Raw genomic sequence first — 19,176 nt, 5'->3', positions numbered from 1 at the left:
CACAGTTCAAATCCCCCGCTAGTATAAGTCGGTGAGTGTTCAGATCAGGGAGGAGTGAAAAAAAACTCCCATAAAAACTGGTCATTGGCCCAATTAGAGCATAAATACTGGCTAATACAACTGGCATGTTGAATAGTTTGCCCTGCACAATGACAACACATTTGACCTGGTGGTTCAAACTGCACATGTTCCAACCGACAAATTTAGTTGCTGCCCTGCCTAGTCTATTTGGCAATGCCAGAGTAAGGCTATTCAAAACCTTTGAAAACCTCTGCAAGGGGGACTGGGAGGTGAGGAGGTGAGTGGAAGAAAACAACAAAATAGAAAAAAAATGTAATAGAAAAGTAACACATTCACATTGAGAACTAACATGCACAATAACACCCCAAGGGTTAGCCTCATCTTTACTAGTCCTGTATTAGCGGAGACATTTCATTTTTTCAGCATTGTAGCATGGTCTAGCTGGTATTGCTGGCCGACCAGCATGGTCTAGCTGGTATTGCTGGCCGACCAGCATGGTCTAGCTGGTTCTGCTGGCCGACCAGTATGGTCTAGCTGGTTCTGCTGGCAGACCAGCATGGTCTAGCTGGTTCTGCTGGCCGACCAGCATGGTCTAGCTGGTTCTGCTGGCCGACCAGCATGGTCTAGCTGGTATTGCTGGCCGACCAGCATGGTCTAGCTGGTTCTGATGGTCGACCAGCATGGTCTAGCTGGTTCTGCTGGCCGACCAGTATGGTCTAGCTGGTTCTGCTGGCCGACCAGTATGGTCTAGCTGGTTCTGCTGGCAGACCAGCATGGTCTAGCTGGTTCTGCTGGCCGACCAGCATGGTCTAGCTGGTTCTGCTGGCCGACCAGCATGGTCTTGCTGGTTCTGCGGGCAGACCAGCATGGTCTAGCTGGTTCTGCTGGCCGACCAGCATGGTCTAGCTGGTTCTGCTGGCCGACCAGCATGGTCTAGCTGTTTCTGCTGGCCGACCAGCATGGTCTAGCTGGTTCTGCTGGCCGACCAGCATGGTCTAGCTGGTATTGCTGGCCGACCAGCATGGTCTAGCTGGTATTGCTGGCCGACCAGCATGGTCTAGCTGGTTCTGATGGCCGACCAGCATGGTCTAGCTGGTTCTGTTGGCCGACCAGCATGGTCTAGCTGGTATTGCTGGCCGACCAGCATGGTCTAGCTGGTTCTGCTGGCCGACCAGCATGGTCTAGCTGGTTCTGCTGGCCGACCAGCATGGTCTAGCTGGCTATGCTGGCAGACCAGCATGGTTTAGCTGGCTATGCTGGCAGACTAGCCTCTGTTGTGTTTTCGCTGGTGACCACATTCTTTTCCTGGTGATCAGACTTGGGTTGTGTTTTTTCAAGTGAGCAGTAGTGACGTGCAGTTTAGCGAACGATTCGTTCTTTTTGAACAACTATTTTCACTGACTCGAAAGTCATGATTTGTTTTTTTCTGAGTAACTCGTACATGTTCGTGGTTCACTTGACCGACCTTCTGGCCGCAATATATCCTACAGCAGGATTAATACGCAGTCCTCCTCCGGTAACTCGGGAGACGTGCTCCGACCAACAGCTGTCTGTCATATACGTGCGCAAGCCAAAAGAGATCATTCTGAAGGCAGAGTAGAGAAGAAAAAAGTGTTTAGAACTGATAATTGATTGCATGGTGCGAGAATGAATGCAATGTATTTTGACTACTGAAGGCTATGATGGACTCAGCTTTGTACACCGAACAAAAATAGAAACTCTCAGGATGGAACAATTGAGTTACAGTTCATGTAAGGAACTCAGTCAACTGAAATAAAGTCATTAGGCCCTAATCTATGGATTTCACAAGACTGGGAATACAGACATGCATTTGTTGGTTGCAGATACCGTGGGAAAAAAAGGGAGTGGCGTGGATCAGAAAACCAGTCAGTATCTGGTGTGACCACCATTTTGCCTCATGCAACGCGACACATCTCCTTTTGCGTAGAGTTGATCAGGCTGTTGATTGTGGCTGGTGGAAGGCTTCCCCACTCTTCCTCAATGGCTGTGCCAATTCGCCGGATATTGTCATTCACTGGAACACGTGGTCGATCCAGAGCATCCCAAACATGCTCAGTGTGTGACATGTCTGGTATGGAACATTTCTGGGATCTTTTATTTCAGCTCATGAAACATGGGACCAACACTTTACATGCTGCGTAATGCTCAGTGCACTACTTTTGTGTGTGTGTGTGTGGGGGGGGGGGGGGGGTGGATTACTAGTTCCCGCGGCTATGACTGAGTGTACAAAACATTAAGAACACCTTCCTAATATTAAGTTGCTCCCCACCCGTTTGACCTCAGAACAGCCTCAATTTGTCTGGGCATGGACTTTACAAGGTGTCGAAAGCATTCTACAGGGATGCTGGCCCATGTTGACTCCAGTGCGTCCCACAGTTGTTTCAATTTGGCTGGATGTTCTTTGGGTGGTGTACCATTCTTGATACACACGGGAAACTGTTAAGCGTGAAAAACCCAGCAACGTTGTAGTTCTTGACACAAACTGGTGTGCCTGGCACCTACTACCATACCCCTTTCAAAGCCACTTGCATTTTTCTTGCCCATTCACCCTCTAAATGGCACACATACACAATCCATGTCTCAATGGTCTCAATGCTTAAAAATCCTTCTTTAACCTGTCTCATCCCCTTTATCTACACTGATTGAAGTGGATTTAACAAGTGACATCAATAATGGATCATGGCTTTCACCTGGATTCACCTGGTCAGTCTGTGTCATGGAAAGAGCAGGTGTTCTTAATGTTTTGTACACTCAGTGTATGTGAAAAGTGGTGCCATCCCCCTACAGGCCCTGGTTACATCTTACAACTGGTTACATGTGTTTAAAAAAAAAATCTAATTAAGATGATCCAGATACAACAAGTCCCTGTCTACCTCAGTAAATGGTCAGGAAGATAATCAGAATCAGTCATTTTAATTTTCTACACCGGTCTAAAAATGTGGGCCCAATTTTAACACCAGGTATAAAACAGGACTTCTGTGTGCTATGATGAATCTGTGCTTTCTGGCTTGTCATTGTTCCCGTGCATCCTGCAGCTCCACTGAAGGCTTGAGGATTAGTTGGCTGTGCACAGACAAAGCCCCCTTTGGAGTTCCTAGTTCCCGTTCCTCCATAAGACAGTTACCATGGCAACGTACCATTTTTCCCTGTGAGATTTGGAAGGAGGACCAAAATCTGCAGACTGCAATGCAAAGCGGGCGGGGGTGCTTCAAGTAGCTTGGCTGTGTTGTACAGGGTTCAGTACGCACCAAACGGAAAATGACCGGGAGGAACTGCTCATTTCTGTTTTCCGTTCCAAAACGTTTTGCTATGGTGTCAACAACCCAGATTTCAGTAACACAACATGCCGCTCCAATGCTTCTCAAACAATCACTGGTTGGATAGAGAGAGTGATTCTTAAAACCTTGTAATACAAACACTTCAGGGTTTATTTGCAGCTCTGAATAACACGGATGCTGTTGCAATGTCAATGTTCAGCATTGGGAACAAGACAAATTGTTCCCCTAGTTTTCTAGCACATATTATGTTACAATGTCAAACAGCCTGGCTGGCAGATCTGAAGTCAGTCGTAAGACACAGTGCTCTTGTTAGAACTTCTAGTATCAAAACATGTTATCACTTCTTTACCAGTCTTTAATGAGCAAGAATTAACGATTGTAGTAGTTGTGCAACATTGTGAATGCTACTCAGATTTATGACCTTAAAATGTGTATTGGCTCCACATTATCAGAGTTTGTTCACACTAATCAGTGATTTACAGTAATTCAATCAAATGCATAGAAAACCAATCAACGCTAACTCCCTTTGGCCATAAGTCTTGGTACAGTACAGCGGTTGGTTATAGCACAGTGCAGTGTTAAGAGGATCGGTATTGTCACATGACCCCAAACCCTACCAAGCTGATCACAATCAAGCACTGAGAGCTTGGTTACCATGGCGCCCATCCACTGTAATAAGTCACTCAAAGCATTGCTTTCATGATGGGATGAAATCACGCACACGCAGACACACACACACACACGCTTTAAACAGTTACAGGTTGCAATGTGGTCAAGTTCAACACAATTCTATAAGCCTATGGGTCAACAACACACGGGCACGTAACGGGTTTATAATATTAATGACGAATGAGAGAGGAAATGCATTAAACACATGGTTCCTTTAATAAAATCTGTCCGAGAATGATGGTGGGTTGAAATGATATTGCTGCTTGATACATACAGTACATCATGGAGCACGGAGCACAGTAGTTTAGCATGAGTTATTATTAGTACGACTTAGTTTGACCCGTGTCTTATTAGAACTTCAGCATACAAACCCCTAAGAAGTCTTTTCAGTCCAACATGGTTGTTGTGCTGCATTCAAGTCCATTCAAGTCGTCATCTATCACTACATGGTTACACTTTGGTTGTAGACTACCACAAATGGATGGATTACACTACCGTAGCAGTATCAGTATAGCATATAGCCGTGCTCCTCCATATCCCGATACAGAGGGAAGACGAGGAAGTAGTAGTATCGGACACAGAGTATAGGACATGCTGTAGTCTAGGTGTAACAGGCCTAGGTGTCAGGTTGGGGGCTATTAAGTAGAAGGAGTTCCATTGCATATAGTTGCATTGGGATTAGAGATATAGGTATGCACTAGAACATTCTAAATGTGCATTCCTACCGGAGTGTAACGTTCTTGGAACATTTGGTGCCATTTTAAATTCGACATCTCAAACAGAGTTGGACTAAATCTGGACATTACCTATGGCTCTGAATGGGGATGAGACAGACAGGTCGGTAAGAAGAGGTATATCTGGGTCGGAGGGGTTGGGTGGTCTACTTCTTGAACGGCGGAGGGATCTTGATGTCCTGACTCTTCTCCAACTTCTTCTCACAGTCGATCAGGTAGTTGACGCCGTCCACCACCGTCTGCACTAGCTGGACCTGATCACACAGAGAGAGTCAGTAGGTGCGTTGGGGGGGGGGGGGGGGAAGAGAGAGAGAGAGAGAGAGAGAGAGAGAGAGAGAGAGAGAGAGAGAGAGAGAGAGAGAGAGAGACGACTGCATCGCCGACCGCACCTGATCTCACAACATCCAGTTAGGTGTTTAACATATCAACTAAGCACATCGAATGACATAAGCCGAGCAATGTGATGCCCGACTGCGCAGTCGATGACGTGGCACAGGACCAATGGTTGCTGCAACATCTGCAATGAGGTCAGCCTGGAGCGTTTGAGGTCGACCGCCTTGCAGCCAGACTGTGCAGAATCCCTGATCAACGGTTCATCTTGCATCCCGAATAACTGCCCGTTATGTCGTCAAGATCAGTGATTCGGATTCTGAGCCCTGCTTAAACCGATCACCTCAATCACGCGGACAGAGACTGTGGACGGTCGAGAGTTGTCGCTCTCTCTCTGTTTCTCACCCTCTTACGCTTTTGTTCTCTCTTTCCCGCATTCTTTCACTCACAGACCTTGCCTTTGCATTCCTCACTGATTGATTCTGGAGAGCTGCAGTGTGTGCGGGCCCCCTCCCCCGTACCTGGTTCAAATAATCAACCGCATCGTGATTGGTGTGTGTGTGCATCTAAATGCAGTGTTAGCGGAGGATCTACAGGTAAGTGCCAAAATGAAAGGAAACACCGACATAAAGTGTCTTAATAGGGCGTTCGGGCCACCACGAGCCGCCAGAACAGCTTCAATGCGCCTTGGCATAGATTGTACAAGTGTCTGGTACTCCGCACACATTGTGGCTCTCCAGGACCCACACCAGCAACACACAATACAGAATAGTCCCATTGTCGTCTTTTATCTATGTCACCATCTCGCATGCAGACACAGGCATGACAGCATGACTGGGTACACAAGGATGTACACAACACACAAACAGAGGCAAGACGGTCTCTCTCCTCAAGACACTGTTCAAGCCTTCCAGTACAACCCACGGCCGCATCTCAGTAGTCTAAAATGGCTTCCTCGCTTGTGTCCTCTCATTTACTATACAGAGCTGTAAAGAAAATGCATTTGGTACTCTTCACCTGTATTGTTTTGACCTACCTTCTCAGATTCTGAATAACAGCTTTTGACTTGCCTTCTTAAGCCCTTGCCTCCGAAGGAGCTGAGGCTATTGATGAATGTCCGCCATCTCAGTCGGTTCCTGGCAAGTTTTTCCAGGTCGTACCTTAGTTGTAATATCCTCATTTGGGATAATAACTGTTATTGCATTGCCTTGTATTGTAGGCGCAGGTAAAGGAGAGGAGTGGAGAGTACGCCATTTTAGACTATTTGAGATGCACCCCGTGGCTGTCTGTGTGTGTGGGGGGGGGGTGAAGTTTCCCCTAGTACAGATCTAGGATCAGCTTCCCCTTCCCAATCCAAACGGACTCAAGATCAGTGTCTAAGAGAAACTTCACCCTACACTATGTATGCCTTATTACCTCTGACTGTCCCAGTCTGTCCAGGTTGGAGATGTCAAAGGTGCTGCCCACGGCTGCAGTGTCCACTCCTCCGGTACCTCTCTTCTGCAGACGCAGGTTGTCCAGAATCTTTGCGAAGCGGGGGTCCTGCAGTGGGGTTACAGACACAAACTTTTACAGATGCACCATTGAGAGCATCCTGTCGGACTGTATCACCGCCTGGTATGGAAACTGCACCGCTCGCAACGGCAGGGCTATCCAGAGGGTGGTGCGGTCTGCCCAACGCACCACCGGTGGCGCCACACTGTCTTCCTTCCAGGACACCTACAGCACCTGATGTCACAGGAAGGCCAAAAAGATCACCAAGGACATCAACCAGCCGAGCCACGGCCTGTTCACCCCGCTATCATCCAGAAGGCGAGGTCAGTACAGGTGCATCAAAACTGGGACCAAGAGTCTGAAAAACAGCTTCTATCTCAAGGCCATCAGACTGTTAAATAGCCATCACTAGCCGGCCTCCACCCAGTACCCTGCCCTGAACTTAAGTCACTAGCCGGCTACCACCCGGTTATTCAACGCTGCACCTTAGAGGCTGCTGCCCTATGTACATAGACATGGAATCACTGGTCACTTAAATAATGTAACACTAGTCACTTTAATAATGTTTACATACTGTGTTCTACTGTATTTTAGTCAATGCCACTCCGACATTGCTCATCCTAATATTATATATCTCTTAATTCCATTTTTTAATTTTTTTAAAACTTTACTTAGATTTGTGTGTTAGATATAACTGCACTGTTGGAGCTAGGAACACAATAATTTCGCTACACCCCCAATAACATCTGCTAAATATGTGTCACGTTTCTTTCTCACGTTTCCTTTGTTTAGTCTTTATTTAGTTGGTCAGGACGTGAGCTGGGTGGGTATTATCTATGTTGTCTGTTTCTATGTGGGGTTTCTTGTTTGGCCTGATATGGTTCTCAATCAGAGGCAGGTGTTAGTCATTGTCTCTGATTGGGAACCACATTTAGGTAGCCTGTTTTGTAGTGTGTTTTGTGGGTGATTGTTCCTGTTCGTGTGTTCATCTGGTCTGTGTTCACTAGTTCGGGACTGTAGCGTCTTCGGTTCTTTCTGTCAGTTTGTTGTTTTTGTTCGTTGTTTAAGTAGCCTATTAAAATATGGATTATCATCACGCTGCAGTTTGGTCCTCCTCTCTTTCACCCGAAGACAGCCGTTACAATATGTGTATGCGACCAAAACAATTTGATTTGATTTGATTTTAATGGGGCACAAAACGTAGGAAATGAGGAGATACTATCTGACCTTGTCCAACAGGAAACACTCATTTCCGATGTAAAAACGTTTTGCTAGGGTGTGCCCTCACAAGCACGGCCCTGGTTAGCGAGGGGAGAGGAATTTTCAGAAGACAGATGGGCCTTGCATGACTAGAAAGTGGGTATCTTGTTGGTCGCTGGTGTGAGGGTAAACAGGTCTGTGTGTTTGTGAGTGTGTGAATCTGTATAGGGGAAACATCTATTATCTTAGTAAGACGTCTTATTAAGAAAAAATATCTTGAAACAAGATTAATTATCTTACCCCACGTGTCAAGCTTTTTTAGGTCAAAATAAGCAACATTATCTGCTGATGTAGTCAGATAATGTATCTTGGTAAGAAAAAAAAAGAATTTTAAATGTATTATCACTCAAAACAAGATTATATTTTTTTTAGGTAAGACCGTGTATATTTTTTTATAGGTTTTTGCCGTGTATATTTGTTGAGGCTCTGAGTAGATATTGCAGTGTGTGTGTTACCTTGCTGAGCTTGGGCAGGTTGACGTGTACTCCAGCGCGGAGCCCAGTGCCCAGGTTGGAGGGGCAAGTGAGGATGTAGCCCAGTCTCTCATTCCACATGAACTCCCAGCCTTTCTCCTGGATCAGCCTCTCCACCTGACCAAACATTACATGAGAACTTGAGATTAGATGAAAATTAGATTGTCATTTTATTTCCCCTTGAAATGTGTCATGCACACATAGACTGTCGATCAACAGTGATCGGGTGGGTGTGTGTAGCTTTGTCTTGTCCAGACATCTTAAAAGAAAACAGGTTATTGTACGCTACCATGTTTTATTGTGGGTCCTTCACATGGACTGTCAACTGTGGGACCTTATATATATGGTATGTACTTCAGGAAAGTATTCAGATCCCTTGACTTTTTCCACATGTTGTTACATTACAGCCTTAATCTAAAATGGATTAAAACCAATTATAATCCTCAGCAATCTACACACAATACCCCATAATGACAAAGCAAAAATAGGTTTTTAGACATTTTTGCAGACGTATAAAAAATTTAAGTATTTTTATATATACACACACATATATAGACCCTTTGCTATAAAACACGAAATTGACGTCAGGTGCATCCTGTTTCCATTGATCATCCTTGAGATGTTTCTACAACTTGTTTGGAGTCCACCTGTGGTAATTTCAATTGATTGGACATGATTTGGAAAGACACACACCCGTCTATTTAAGGTCCCACAGTTGACAGTACATGTCAGAGCTAAAACCAAGCCATGAGGTCGAAGGAATTGTCCTTAGAGCTCAGAGACAGGATTGTGTCGCGGCACAGATCTGGGGAAGGGTACCAAAACATTTCTGCAGTATTAAAGATCCCCAAGAACGCAGTGGCCTCCATCATTCTTCAATGGAAGAAGTTTGGAACCGCCAAGACTCTTCCTAGAGCTATTGGGGGAGAAGGGCCATGGTCAGGGAGGTGACCAAGAGCCGGATGGTCACTCTGACAGAGCTCTAGAGTTCCTCTGTGGAGATGGGAGAACCTTCCAGAAGGACAACCATCTCCGCAGCACTCCACCAATCAAGCCTTTATGGTAGAGTGGCCACTCCTCAGTAAAAGGCACATGACATCCCGCTTGGAGTTTGCCAAAAGGCACCTAAAGACTCTCAGACCATGAGAAAGAAGATTCTCTGTTCTGATGAAACCAAGATTGGACTCTTTGGCCCGAATGCCAAGTGTCATGTCTGGAGGAAACCTGGCACCATCTCTACGGTAAAGTATGGTGGTGGCAGCATCATGCTGTGGGATGTTTTTCAGCGGCAGGGACTGGGAGACTAGTCAGGATCAAGGCAAAGATGAACGGCGCAAAGTACAGAGAGATCCTTGAAGAAAACCTGCTCCAGAGCGCTCTGGACTGCAGGAGTGGCTTCGGGACAAGTCTCTGAATGGCCTTGAGTGGCCCAGCCAGAGCTCGGACTTGAACCCGATCGAACATCTCTGGAGAGACCTGAAAATAGCTGTGAAGCAACGCTCCCCATCCAACCTGACAGAGCTTGAGAGGATCTGCAGAGAAGAATGGGAGAAATTCCCCAAATACAGGTGTGCCAAGCTTGTAGTGTCATATCCAAGAAGACTCCAGGCTATAATCACTGCCAAAGATGCTTCAACAAAGTACTGAGTAAAGGGTCTGAATACTTATGTAAATGTTATTTTTCCATTTTTATTTTTAATAAATTAGCAAAAAAATCTAAAAACCGGTTTTTGCTTTGTCATTATGGGATATTCTGTGTAGATTGATGAAGAAAAAAAAACAAATTTGATACATTTTTGAATAAGGCTGTAACCTAAAAAATTTGGAAAAAGTCAAGGGGTCTGAATAGTTTCCGAAGGCACTGTAGACAGGTGTGTGCCTTTCCAAATCATGTTCAATCAATTTAATTTACCACAGGTGGACACCAATCAAGTTGTAGAAACATCTCAAGGATGATCAATGGAAACAGGATGCACCTGAGCTGAATTTAGAGTCTCGTAGCAAAGGATCTGAATAGTTATGCAAATAAGGTATTTCTGTTTTATATTTGTCATAAATCTGCAAACATTTCTAAAAACCTGTTTTTACTTCGTCATTATCGGATATTGTGTGCAGATTGATGAGGATTTTTTAAAATGTAATTCATTGGGGTCTGAATACTTTCCGAATGCACTGTAGTAATACCTGTGTGTATTGCTGAGTGTGTGTAGTGTAGTCATTGCTACTGTTTGGCCATTACTACTGTTCAATAACAGTCCTTGCTTTAACAATTTGGCGTCTCCTGCATCTAATGAGGAACGTGGAACAATTAGATAAATAACTCAAGTGTGTGAGTGTGTGTGCACCTCTTTCAGGCCTGTGCAGAAGCGGTCAAACACTCTCTTCATGTTGCCTCCCTTCTCCATAGAGATGACCCTGGTGTGATCCTCTTCATTGATCCAGATGAGGAAGGTCTTCGTGTTGTTGTGCCTGGGTTTTGGTACAAATGAGTGGAGATGGTTTAAAAATCACAAAACACTCTCTTAAATCAATACTTCAATTTATATTGAAATCAACAGATCCCACCGCTGCCACCAGCGTACGTAGACTATTTTTGGAGTAGCTGATCTCAACCATTGATATCGATGCTTTTCCTTAACGTTGGTAAAAAAGAAATGCAGTGCTCGGAGCCCTCGTCATAATGGATTGAGTTAGACAACATCAATATATGACTAAGAGATCATTTTCCTATTCTCCATTGCACCAGCTAGAGTTGATGTCCCGGGTTCCATTTACCATACATGTACCTACTTTATAACTTCATGCACAAAACATTGAGGCGATGGTCGCCGTATACAGTATTGCCATATACGCAATAATCTCATAGTAATGCATTGTTATGCATACAGTAATGCCATACAATTAATAATCTCATTGTAATGCACTGTAATGAATTGCATTCAGTAAAAACGGACTTCCTAAAAACAATTAGAGAAAGTAATGGATCGGTCTGGAGCCAGGAGAGAGGAGGGCAGGATGAAAGGAGGAGGGCTGTCAAACGGAGAGAGAGAGAGGGTGATTTATAAAGGAGAGGAGAAGAGTTTGGTATGATGTAGGCACAGAGGGGGGAGGGGTAAGAGGAAAGCTGGTGATCGATGCTGGAGCAGCACCAGGCTATTTCTGGGCACCAGGCTGAAACTCAATGCGGAGAGGGCATTGTCTGCAGGGCCATAGCCAGGTTCTGAGTTTTAGCGAGGTCTTGGGGGTGGTGAGAGGGGGTTAACTTTCTTAGAAACGTAAAGAAAGTTGAAGCTCATTTACTGCGTTTCTATACAATTTACAAACTCTAAAATGTCATTTGGAGAACAGCAAAAACAAGCACAAATGACCCCAGCCATTATCACATTGGTTGCTGTACTTCATTCACCTCAGTCAATCTACAAACACATAGCCAATTGACTTTTCCCACATTTTGTTATGAATTTAAAATGAATTTAAAATGTATTCAATTTAGATTTTTTTGTCACTGCCATATATAATGTCAAAGTGGAGTTATGTTTTTAGAAATGTGTACAAATTAATTCAAAAATAAAGATGAAATGTCTTGAGTCAATAAGTACTCAACCCCTTTGTTATGGCAAGCCTAAATTAGTTCAGGAGTACAAATGTGCTTAACAAGTCACATAATTAGTTGCATGGACTATGTGTGCAATAATAGTGTTTAACATGATTTTTGAATGACCATCTCATCTCTTTACGCCACACATACAATTATCTGCAAGGTCCTTCAGTCGGGCAGGTAGCCTAATGGTTAGTGCGTTGGGCCAGTAACCGAAATGTTGCTGGATCGAATCCTGAGCTGACAAGGTAAAAAAAAAAATCTGTTGTTCTGCACCTGAACAAGGCAGTTAACCCACAGTTCCCCGGGAGGCTGTCATTGTAAATAAGAATTTGTTCTTAACTGACTTGCCTAGATAAATAAAGGTTCAATAAAAAAATACATTTAAAAAAAAGCTGTGAATTTCAAACAGATTCAACCATAAAGACCAGGGAGGTTTTGCAAAGAAGTGCAGACCTTTGAGCATGGTGAAGTTATTAACACTTCGGATGGTATATCAATACATCCAGTCACTACAAAGATAATGGCGTCCTTCCTAATTAAGTTGCTGGAGAGGCCAATGGTGACTTAGCCATTAAACTCTGTAACTGTTTAAGATAGGAGAAAACTGAGAATGGGTCAATGACATTGTAGTTACTCCACAATACTAACCTAATTGACAGAGTGAAAAGAAGGAAGCCTGTACAGAATAAAAATATTACAAAACATGCATCCTGTTTGCAACAAGGCACTAAAGTAATACTGCTAAAAAAATGTGGCAAAGAAATTAACGTTGTGTTCTGAATACAACGTGTTATGTTTGGTGCAAATCCAATACAACACATTACTGAGTACTTCTCTCCATATTTTCAAGCACAGTGGTGGCTGCATCATGTTATGCGTATGCTTGTAATCGTTAAGGACTGGGGAGTTTCAGGATAAAAAATGATGGACCAGACACTGGGAGATGAATTGATCTTTTAGCAGGACAATAAGATAAAACACAAGGCCAAATCTACACTGGAGTTGCTTACCAAAAAGATTTCACTTAAATCTACTTGAAAATCTATGGCAAGACCTGAAAAGACTTACCCAGAAAGACTCACAGCTGTAGTCGCTGACAAAGGTGCTTCTACAATGTATTGACTCAGGGGTGTGAATACTTATGTAAATGAGATATTTCTGTATTTAATTTTCAATAAATTTGCCAACATTTCTAAAAACATGTTTTCACTGTCATTATGGGGGATTGTGTGTAGATGGATGACATTTTTTATTTAATTAATCCATTTTGAATTCAGGCTGTAAAACAACAAAATGTGGAATAAGTCAAGAGGTGTGAATACTTTCTGAAGGCCCTGTATATAATTAGCCGCTGCGGATTAACTCACATTAACACAGCATCGGGATTAAAAACTATAATTGACAGAGCGATCCATTGGCAGAAAAGTATTTTATTAACAAAAGGTAAACAAATACATTTGCTTTACAGATGCTATTTTTTGTTGTTGCAGTTTTACAGCTAATTTCCTGCAATTCTACACATTTTGCCATGCCTTATGCCACGTTAATATGATACCTGAGCAAGAGTGACTAGCTAAAGCAATGGGAGGTCAGGGCCCCTGGACATGTGCCCTGCGTGCCCGGTCAGTAATTCGGCCATGATAACTCGAAATTTAGATAGCTGGCTAGACTAACTAGACTCATTTACCAATTTAAAACATTTGAACTGACATGGGCTAATTGAGTGACTTTCTATAGCTAGGTTTCCATCCATGCGCACACCGCTACCTGCACACTTTTGGCTAGAGTGCACCTGTAGCCTACCAGATGAGATTATTATTATGGACAAAAGAGCAAGATTACTTTTATTTGTCAAACAGCAGTCAAGCATCGATCATCATGGCACCAGAATAAGACCCTCTATATTTCTTGGAAAGGAGCATCAAGATCACCATGCCCTTTCACCACCCTGTGACGTTCATCATCATTTATTGAATCTATTGCCTAATAAACTGCATTCTTTCCCAATAAATCAGTGGGAGGACCACACAACATGTCATCGTGTGACTTCAACTTCGATAGGATGGTTATTATATAAATATTTGCGCATAAGAGCATTTCCACTGACATTTCTCGCATAATTCATTTTACTGATACAAAAAAATCCCACCTTGTCTAGCGTATTTTGTTTTGTAGACATTTGGAAATTTTACCGAAAAATTTCCTGCAGGCCTGTCATGAAATTGTACTTTACCGCATAAAAAGGTTGGATGGAAACCTGGTTAGTGAGTGACATATAACAAGAGAAAAATAGTCAAAATTAAATCAGGAAATCTGTTATCAATTTAGCTGTTTTTGCCCAGGAGGTCTCAGTCATGTAATTTTACATCTAACTAAGATGTTAGATGTTTGGTGCAGTATTTCTAAAGTGAACAAAATGTACATGAAAACTAGTCTTCTCTCATTGAATGACAACAAACACGTAATTAAAGAATCCCTACTGTTAATCAATCACAGACGAAAGGGTGTAGACTTCATCTACTGAACTGCGACTACCCTCAAGAAAAAAGATGTGCTCGAACAGCAATTATTATTTTTTTAAATGCACCAAAACCAACACAAATTTCACAACATTTTGTCAGAATATATGCGCGAACAGTATCAACTGGGAAGCATACGGTGAGCTATAGTTTGTACGTTGGCCCTAGAGCAAATTAAGGTTAAGTGCCTTGCTCAAGGACACGTCGACAGATTTTTCACCTTGTCGGCTCGGTATTCGAACCAGCGACCTTTCGGTTACCCGACCAACACTAACTGCTAGACTACATGCCACTAATGCACGTTTAAGGCTCAATCTAGAGGAGCTACAAGCTAGTGGGCATTATTTTGCTAGAAGAGTCATGATGATGTGTAGCATGAACTGTATGCAAATAACTGTGAAACAATCAAAATCACCTCTCACTGTTATGACTGTTAATGACCACTAAGGGTCCGTATCTATAACTAACAGGTGCTTACCAGATACCGCGTGCGTCTGGCCAATCACGAGCCATCCCCGAACAGGTCAGCAGAGGAGACACGGGTTTGTCAAACAGGAAGTGGTCCTGTGTTAACATAGTAGAGACAGGAAATGCGGTCTTAATGAAAGTGGAGCAATATCAATGTCATCCCCAAAAATCCTTGCTATTATTTCCCTTTTCTCACTCTCCTTTATGTCCTTACAACACTTAAAATGGATTGGCCTCTTGACTCACGTCGATGAGCTGCTGCTGCTCCTGGTCTGTCATGTGTGTGAGGCTGTAGTAGGTCCCTGCCAGGTCCCCCTTCAGGCCAGCCAGGGCGTCAACCACCACCCTCTCCACCTCGCGGCGTTCCGCCCGGGTACACGCCGGGGGCAGGCTCAGCCCCCTGATGCTACGGCCAGTCCTGACCCGTGACGACAGCACGTAGCGCTCGTCAAAGTTGCCAGACGTGAGCTGCAAACGGAGAGAAATAGAAGAAATAATGACTGGCGTATCGTAAACAGTATCACAACACCAATATTGATGGAGGAAATTTGTGAATGATCTATGATCCCCAAAGAGCAAAAGGGTTTAAGCAAAAGGGTGTATGCCATATAATTCATTGTAGCTTATAATATATTCACGTAACATAACATTCCAGTATGCGCAATGGATGTACTGCATAATTATATAATATTAGCTGGTATAACTGATTAGTGTAGTGCATTGACTGTATATGAATGGACAAAGCCAACGTCACACCACTCATTGCTATGTGACGACTCAATGGCGCATTTGAAACTCAGGAAGACTGTTTTATCTTAGTAAGAGGTCTCATTGGGTGGGATTCTCAAGACATAACATTTGCAGCTTGAGCTACTCCAGGAAGTGATGTTACAAGCTGCGACCAGGGGAGTACGACTGCCCCGTCTCATGGAGCATCTCAAGTTGAAGGCCGACCGGGGTACTGCAGGCTGCAACTAAGCTACCCTTATAACTTATTCTGTGTTCGATTTTAAAATAATTGGTTCAAGGACATACATCTGGTGTAATAGAAGCAATTATTGATACCATGATTGTCTTCGAATTTGTTCTTTATTTGCACGAAGATTGACCACGAAGACGGCCATTTTCCCATTGACTATAATAGGGGACCCTGCTTTGTTAAAACAACAGCCTCGGTCGGTCTTGAACTTCATGGCTTCAATGAAAGGGTCAGTCGTTCTCCCCTGGTGTAGTGTCCAGTAAGTGAATCTGTCCACCTTCTAAACGTTAGATAACTTCACTGTCACATCTAGGCGGCGTCCCAAAATGGCATCCTACTCCCTATGAAGTGCACTACTTTTGACCAGGGCCTGCACCCTATTCCATATGGGGTCTAGTCAAAGGTAGAGCACGATCAAAGGAGTAGGGCTCCATTTGGGACGCAAACCCTATACTGTTGTTTTCAGTGAAGCTGCATCTCTGTACCTTGCTGGAGTCCAAGTCGGTGGGATGGGTCATAATCTGAGGGTCGTAGCCATTGTGCCGCTCCTTGATGACCGGGTCAAGGAGGTCTGCAAACACCTGAAACCCCCCCACATCAGAAGTCTGACCATATAACATCATCATATAGCCTACAACAGTTGTCACACCTAAGCTGAAAGGATGGGAGTTCTTCAAATGATCATTGTCACTTTATAAACTACTAGACAGGCTTACAGTATAGTATTGTAATGCAGTTTAGTTAAGCAATAAGGCCCGGGGGGGGTGTGGTATATGGGCAATGTCCACTCACTGGGCGGGGCACTAATGCAGACCACAGTCATAGTCACATGATGAGACAGAGCATCTTCTGCATACGAGTGAGGAAATAATAATGATATCACTTTCTATTTTGAGAACCTTTCAAGTTCATAGCAAGCAATGAGATTGCAATAGAATGTGGTCCATGAACCATTGCGCACGCTACTGATCATTTTACATGCCAAAAGTGTTAAATAGGCCACAGGGTAGTCATTCATTCTCAATGTCTCTGAGATAAATGTAGTCCATTGACTAAATTGGCTATTTATGGCTAAAGCGATTGCTTTTCTTTGTCGTTAAATATCACAGCTTGACCTTCAACCATACATTTAGGGGGTGTCTGAAAATGTTACTAGCTGTCAAATCCTTTCTTCCTCCTCGTGCTCATTTCCTCAAATCCTCACCTTCCTCTCAAAGCTCATTGGAGGATGAGGTCCAAAGGAGGGACTTCGGATCCTCTCCTCCTACTCTTTGAGAGAACAAACACAGCCTATGGCTTCACTACACTGACCTTGAACTACTGCCTCCAACTAATTCCCCTTGCTCTGACCTCGTATGACTCCTCATCCCCTGCCACCATGCCCACAGTCTTGATGAAGGGGTGCCCGGGGTTGTCCACGCCAGTCTGGATGGCCTGGTCCAGGGAGTACCCGTTGGGCGTGGTCTTGTCCACCAGCTTGGCATAGATGGCTGGGGTCAGGTGGCTGGCCATGCAGTTGTTGTGCTTGCGTAGGTCCGGGTACTCCGCACTGTCAGGACACAGTCAGTCACTCACCCAAAAATGGCTATATCATTGTAACTGAGAAACAACCAAAAGGACAGTTTAAAATTCTAAATGAAATTGGAAATGTGCACATGACTAATTAGCGTTCATTATTATGGGACAGAGAATTATAACCTAAGACTCACTGCAAGTCAACACCTACACAGATTTCCATCTATGGCTCTGATTGTTAAGAGGTAGCTATAATTATAGGTTGGTTACCTGTGATTTTCTTTGGCATAGCCTACCACTAGACTTTTGGCATGTACACACCTGGCACAGAGCGCTGTCATCACCAACAACACAACAGTGTATAGTAGCCAAACATGATACAATCTGGTCACACCAGAAGTTGAGTATTCTTTGGAAATGGAATATCCAGTCATTCTTAATACACATGATGCAATCAGATTTTCCAGTTGAGCATTTTGCCTACAGCACACCTCCACTCGGTGTTGGGTGTGCAGTAGATTCTGCCTATTATTAGGCCTATAAAGTCACAAAAACAGAGTTTTCCCAGACCCCATGCAGGTCATATAAGGTCAAATTTAGACAATTCCACCATGGTTCTGGAAAAAAACCTGTCTCATCAACAATTAGAACATATCAATGTGGCCTAGTATTTGTTAGCAAAACATTCCCTCGTGGAACCAAGTAGCATTCAGAGAATGATTTTGAAAATATGCATATTTAATTCTTTATACCTATATTAATTATTCATCATTAGGCATAAAGAACATGTGGTGCAATATAAGTGAAATATATCTCGAGAATAAACAGGCCTAGGTCGGTTATAATTTTCACAAATAGGTTAGTTTATGATCGAAAGACTCGAAATACCACATTCGTCTCCCAGTTGCTGGCATTGCTTTGATAGTAAAATTATTTCATCGAGGTCAGCATATTATCCACGTATTAAACTACTCTATCTAAATCCTTAATGACAATATGACAATACACTCTCGCACCTGACATGGCTAAACTGAAAATGTCCATATATATCAGTAAAGGGCGTCGTGGCTTACCTGGCGGGGTACACTCTCCGTGCTTGCGCTCCGGCGGTGACATGTTCACGATTGAGCAGAAAGCCCGCTGTCAAAGACCCGGCTCCAATTAATGACAGAATCCCCACATTTCGTTTGGAGGACAACACTCTGGCGAAGTTGTTTGCCATTGTTTTATTTCCACAGTTCAAGAGGTAGGGAAGGATGAACGGGAGCCTTGCTGATGCTAAACGTCTAAAAGGAAGGGATGAAATCAGAGAGAATGGATGAGTGAGACTGGAATAGAGGAGACTGCGTGGTGTGAATGCTAAGGGGTCCAAGAGAATACAGCAATAGACGAAGCAGTCTACACTACACTGAAGCAGCTGTAGGCTACGCTGTAGTCTGTCTGTATTTCCCCCTCCAATAGGTCTACACACTGGACACATAATGACTTAATTTATTTGTGGCTAGACCGTGAAAGCAGGGTGCAAAGGGCATCTGTGGATTTCTGAATATACTTACGGACAAACGTCCCACAACTACAAGTAACCATGCAATGCCTCATGGATGGGTGTAGTAGGCTATAGCAGGCGCTATAGTTGAATCATTAATGTGAAATTCGAGCAAATCGATAACTCTTGACATTTCCTTAATTGGATTATCAATCAATGTATTGGGGTTTGGGTTTGCGTAATTACCGACCAGTCGGTAATGTATTGCAGGAACGAAGAGTTTAGAAAGAGGCTGACTTTGACCAGGGATTAAGGACAAGTATAGTGA

The 19,176-nt window shown here is 43.6% G+C and overlaps 1 protein-coding gene across 1 annotated transcript; it reads right to left on the bottom strand.

The window, feature by feature from the left end:
• Positions 1 to 4,182: 4,182 nt before the first annotated feature.
• LOC139530339 (creatine kinase U-type, mitochondrial-like) lies at positions 4,183 to 18,810 on the bottom strand. Its single transcript, XM_071326639.1, has 9 exons — positions 18,436 to 18,810; positions 17,198 to 17,396; positions 16,333 to 16,428; positions 15,115 to 15,336; positions 14,879 to 14,964; positions 10,626 to 10,749; positions 8,263 to 8,397; positions 6,470 to 6,595; positions 4,183 to 4,977 (listed from the first exon to the last, which is right to left on the bottom strand). The coding sequence occupies exons 1-9, from the start codon at positions 18,582 to 18,584 to the stop codon at positions 4,870 to 4,872; spliced, it is 1,245 nt and encodes a 414-aa protein (XP_071182740.1). The 5' UTR covers positions 18,585 to 18,810; the 3' UTR covers positions 4,183 to 4,869.
• Between the last annotated feature and the right edge of the window lie 366 nt (positions 18,811 to 19,176).

This window comes from Salvelinus alpinus, chromosome 9 (genome assembly GCF_045679555.1).
Source record: "Salvelinus alpinus chromosome 9, SLU_Salpinus.1, whole genome shotgun sequence".
NCBI lineage: Eukaryota > Metazoa > Chordata > Actinopteri > Salmoniformes > Salmonidae > Salvelinus > Salvelinus alpinus.
The sequence above is the reverse complement of the archived record's forward strand: the minus strand, read 5'-3'. Positions and strand labels throughout refer to the sequence as shown.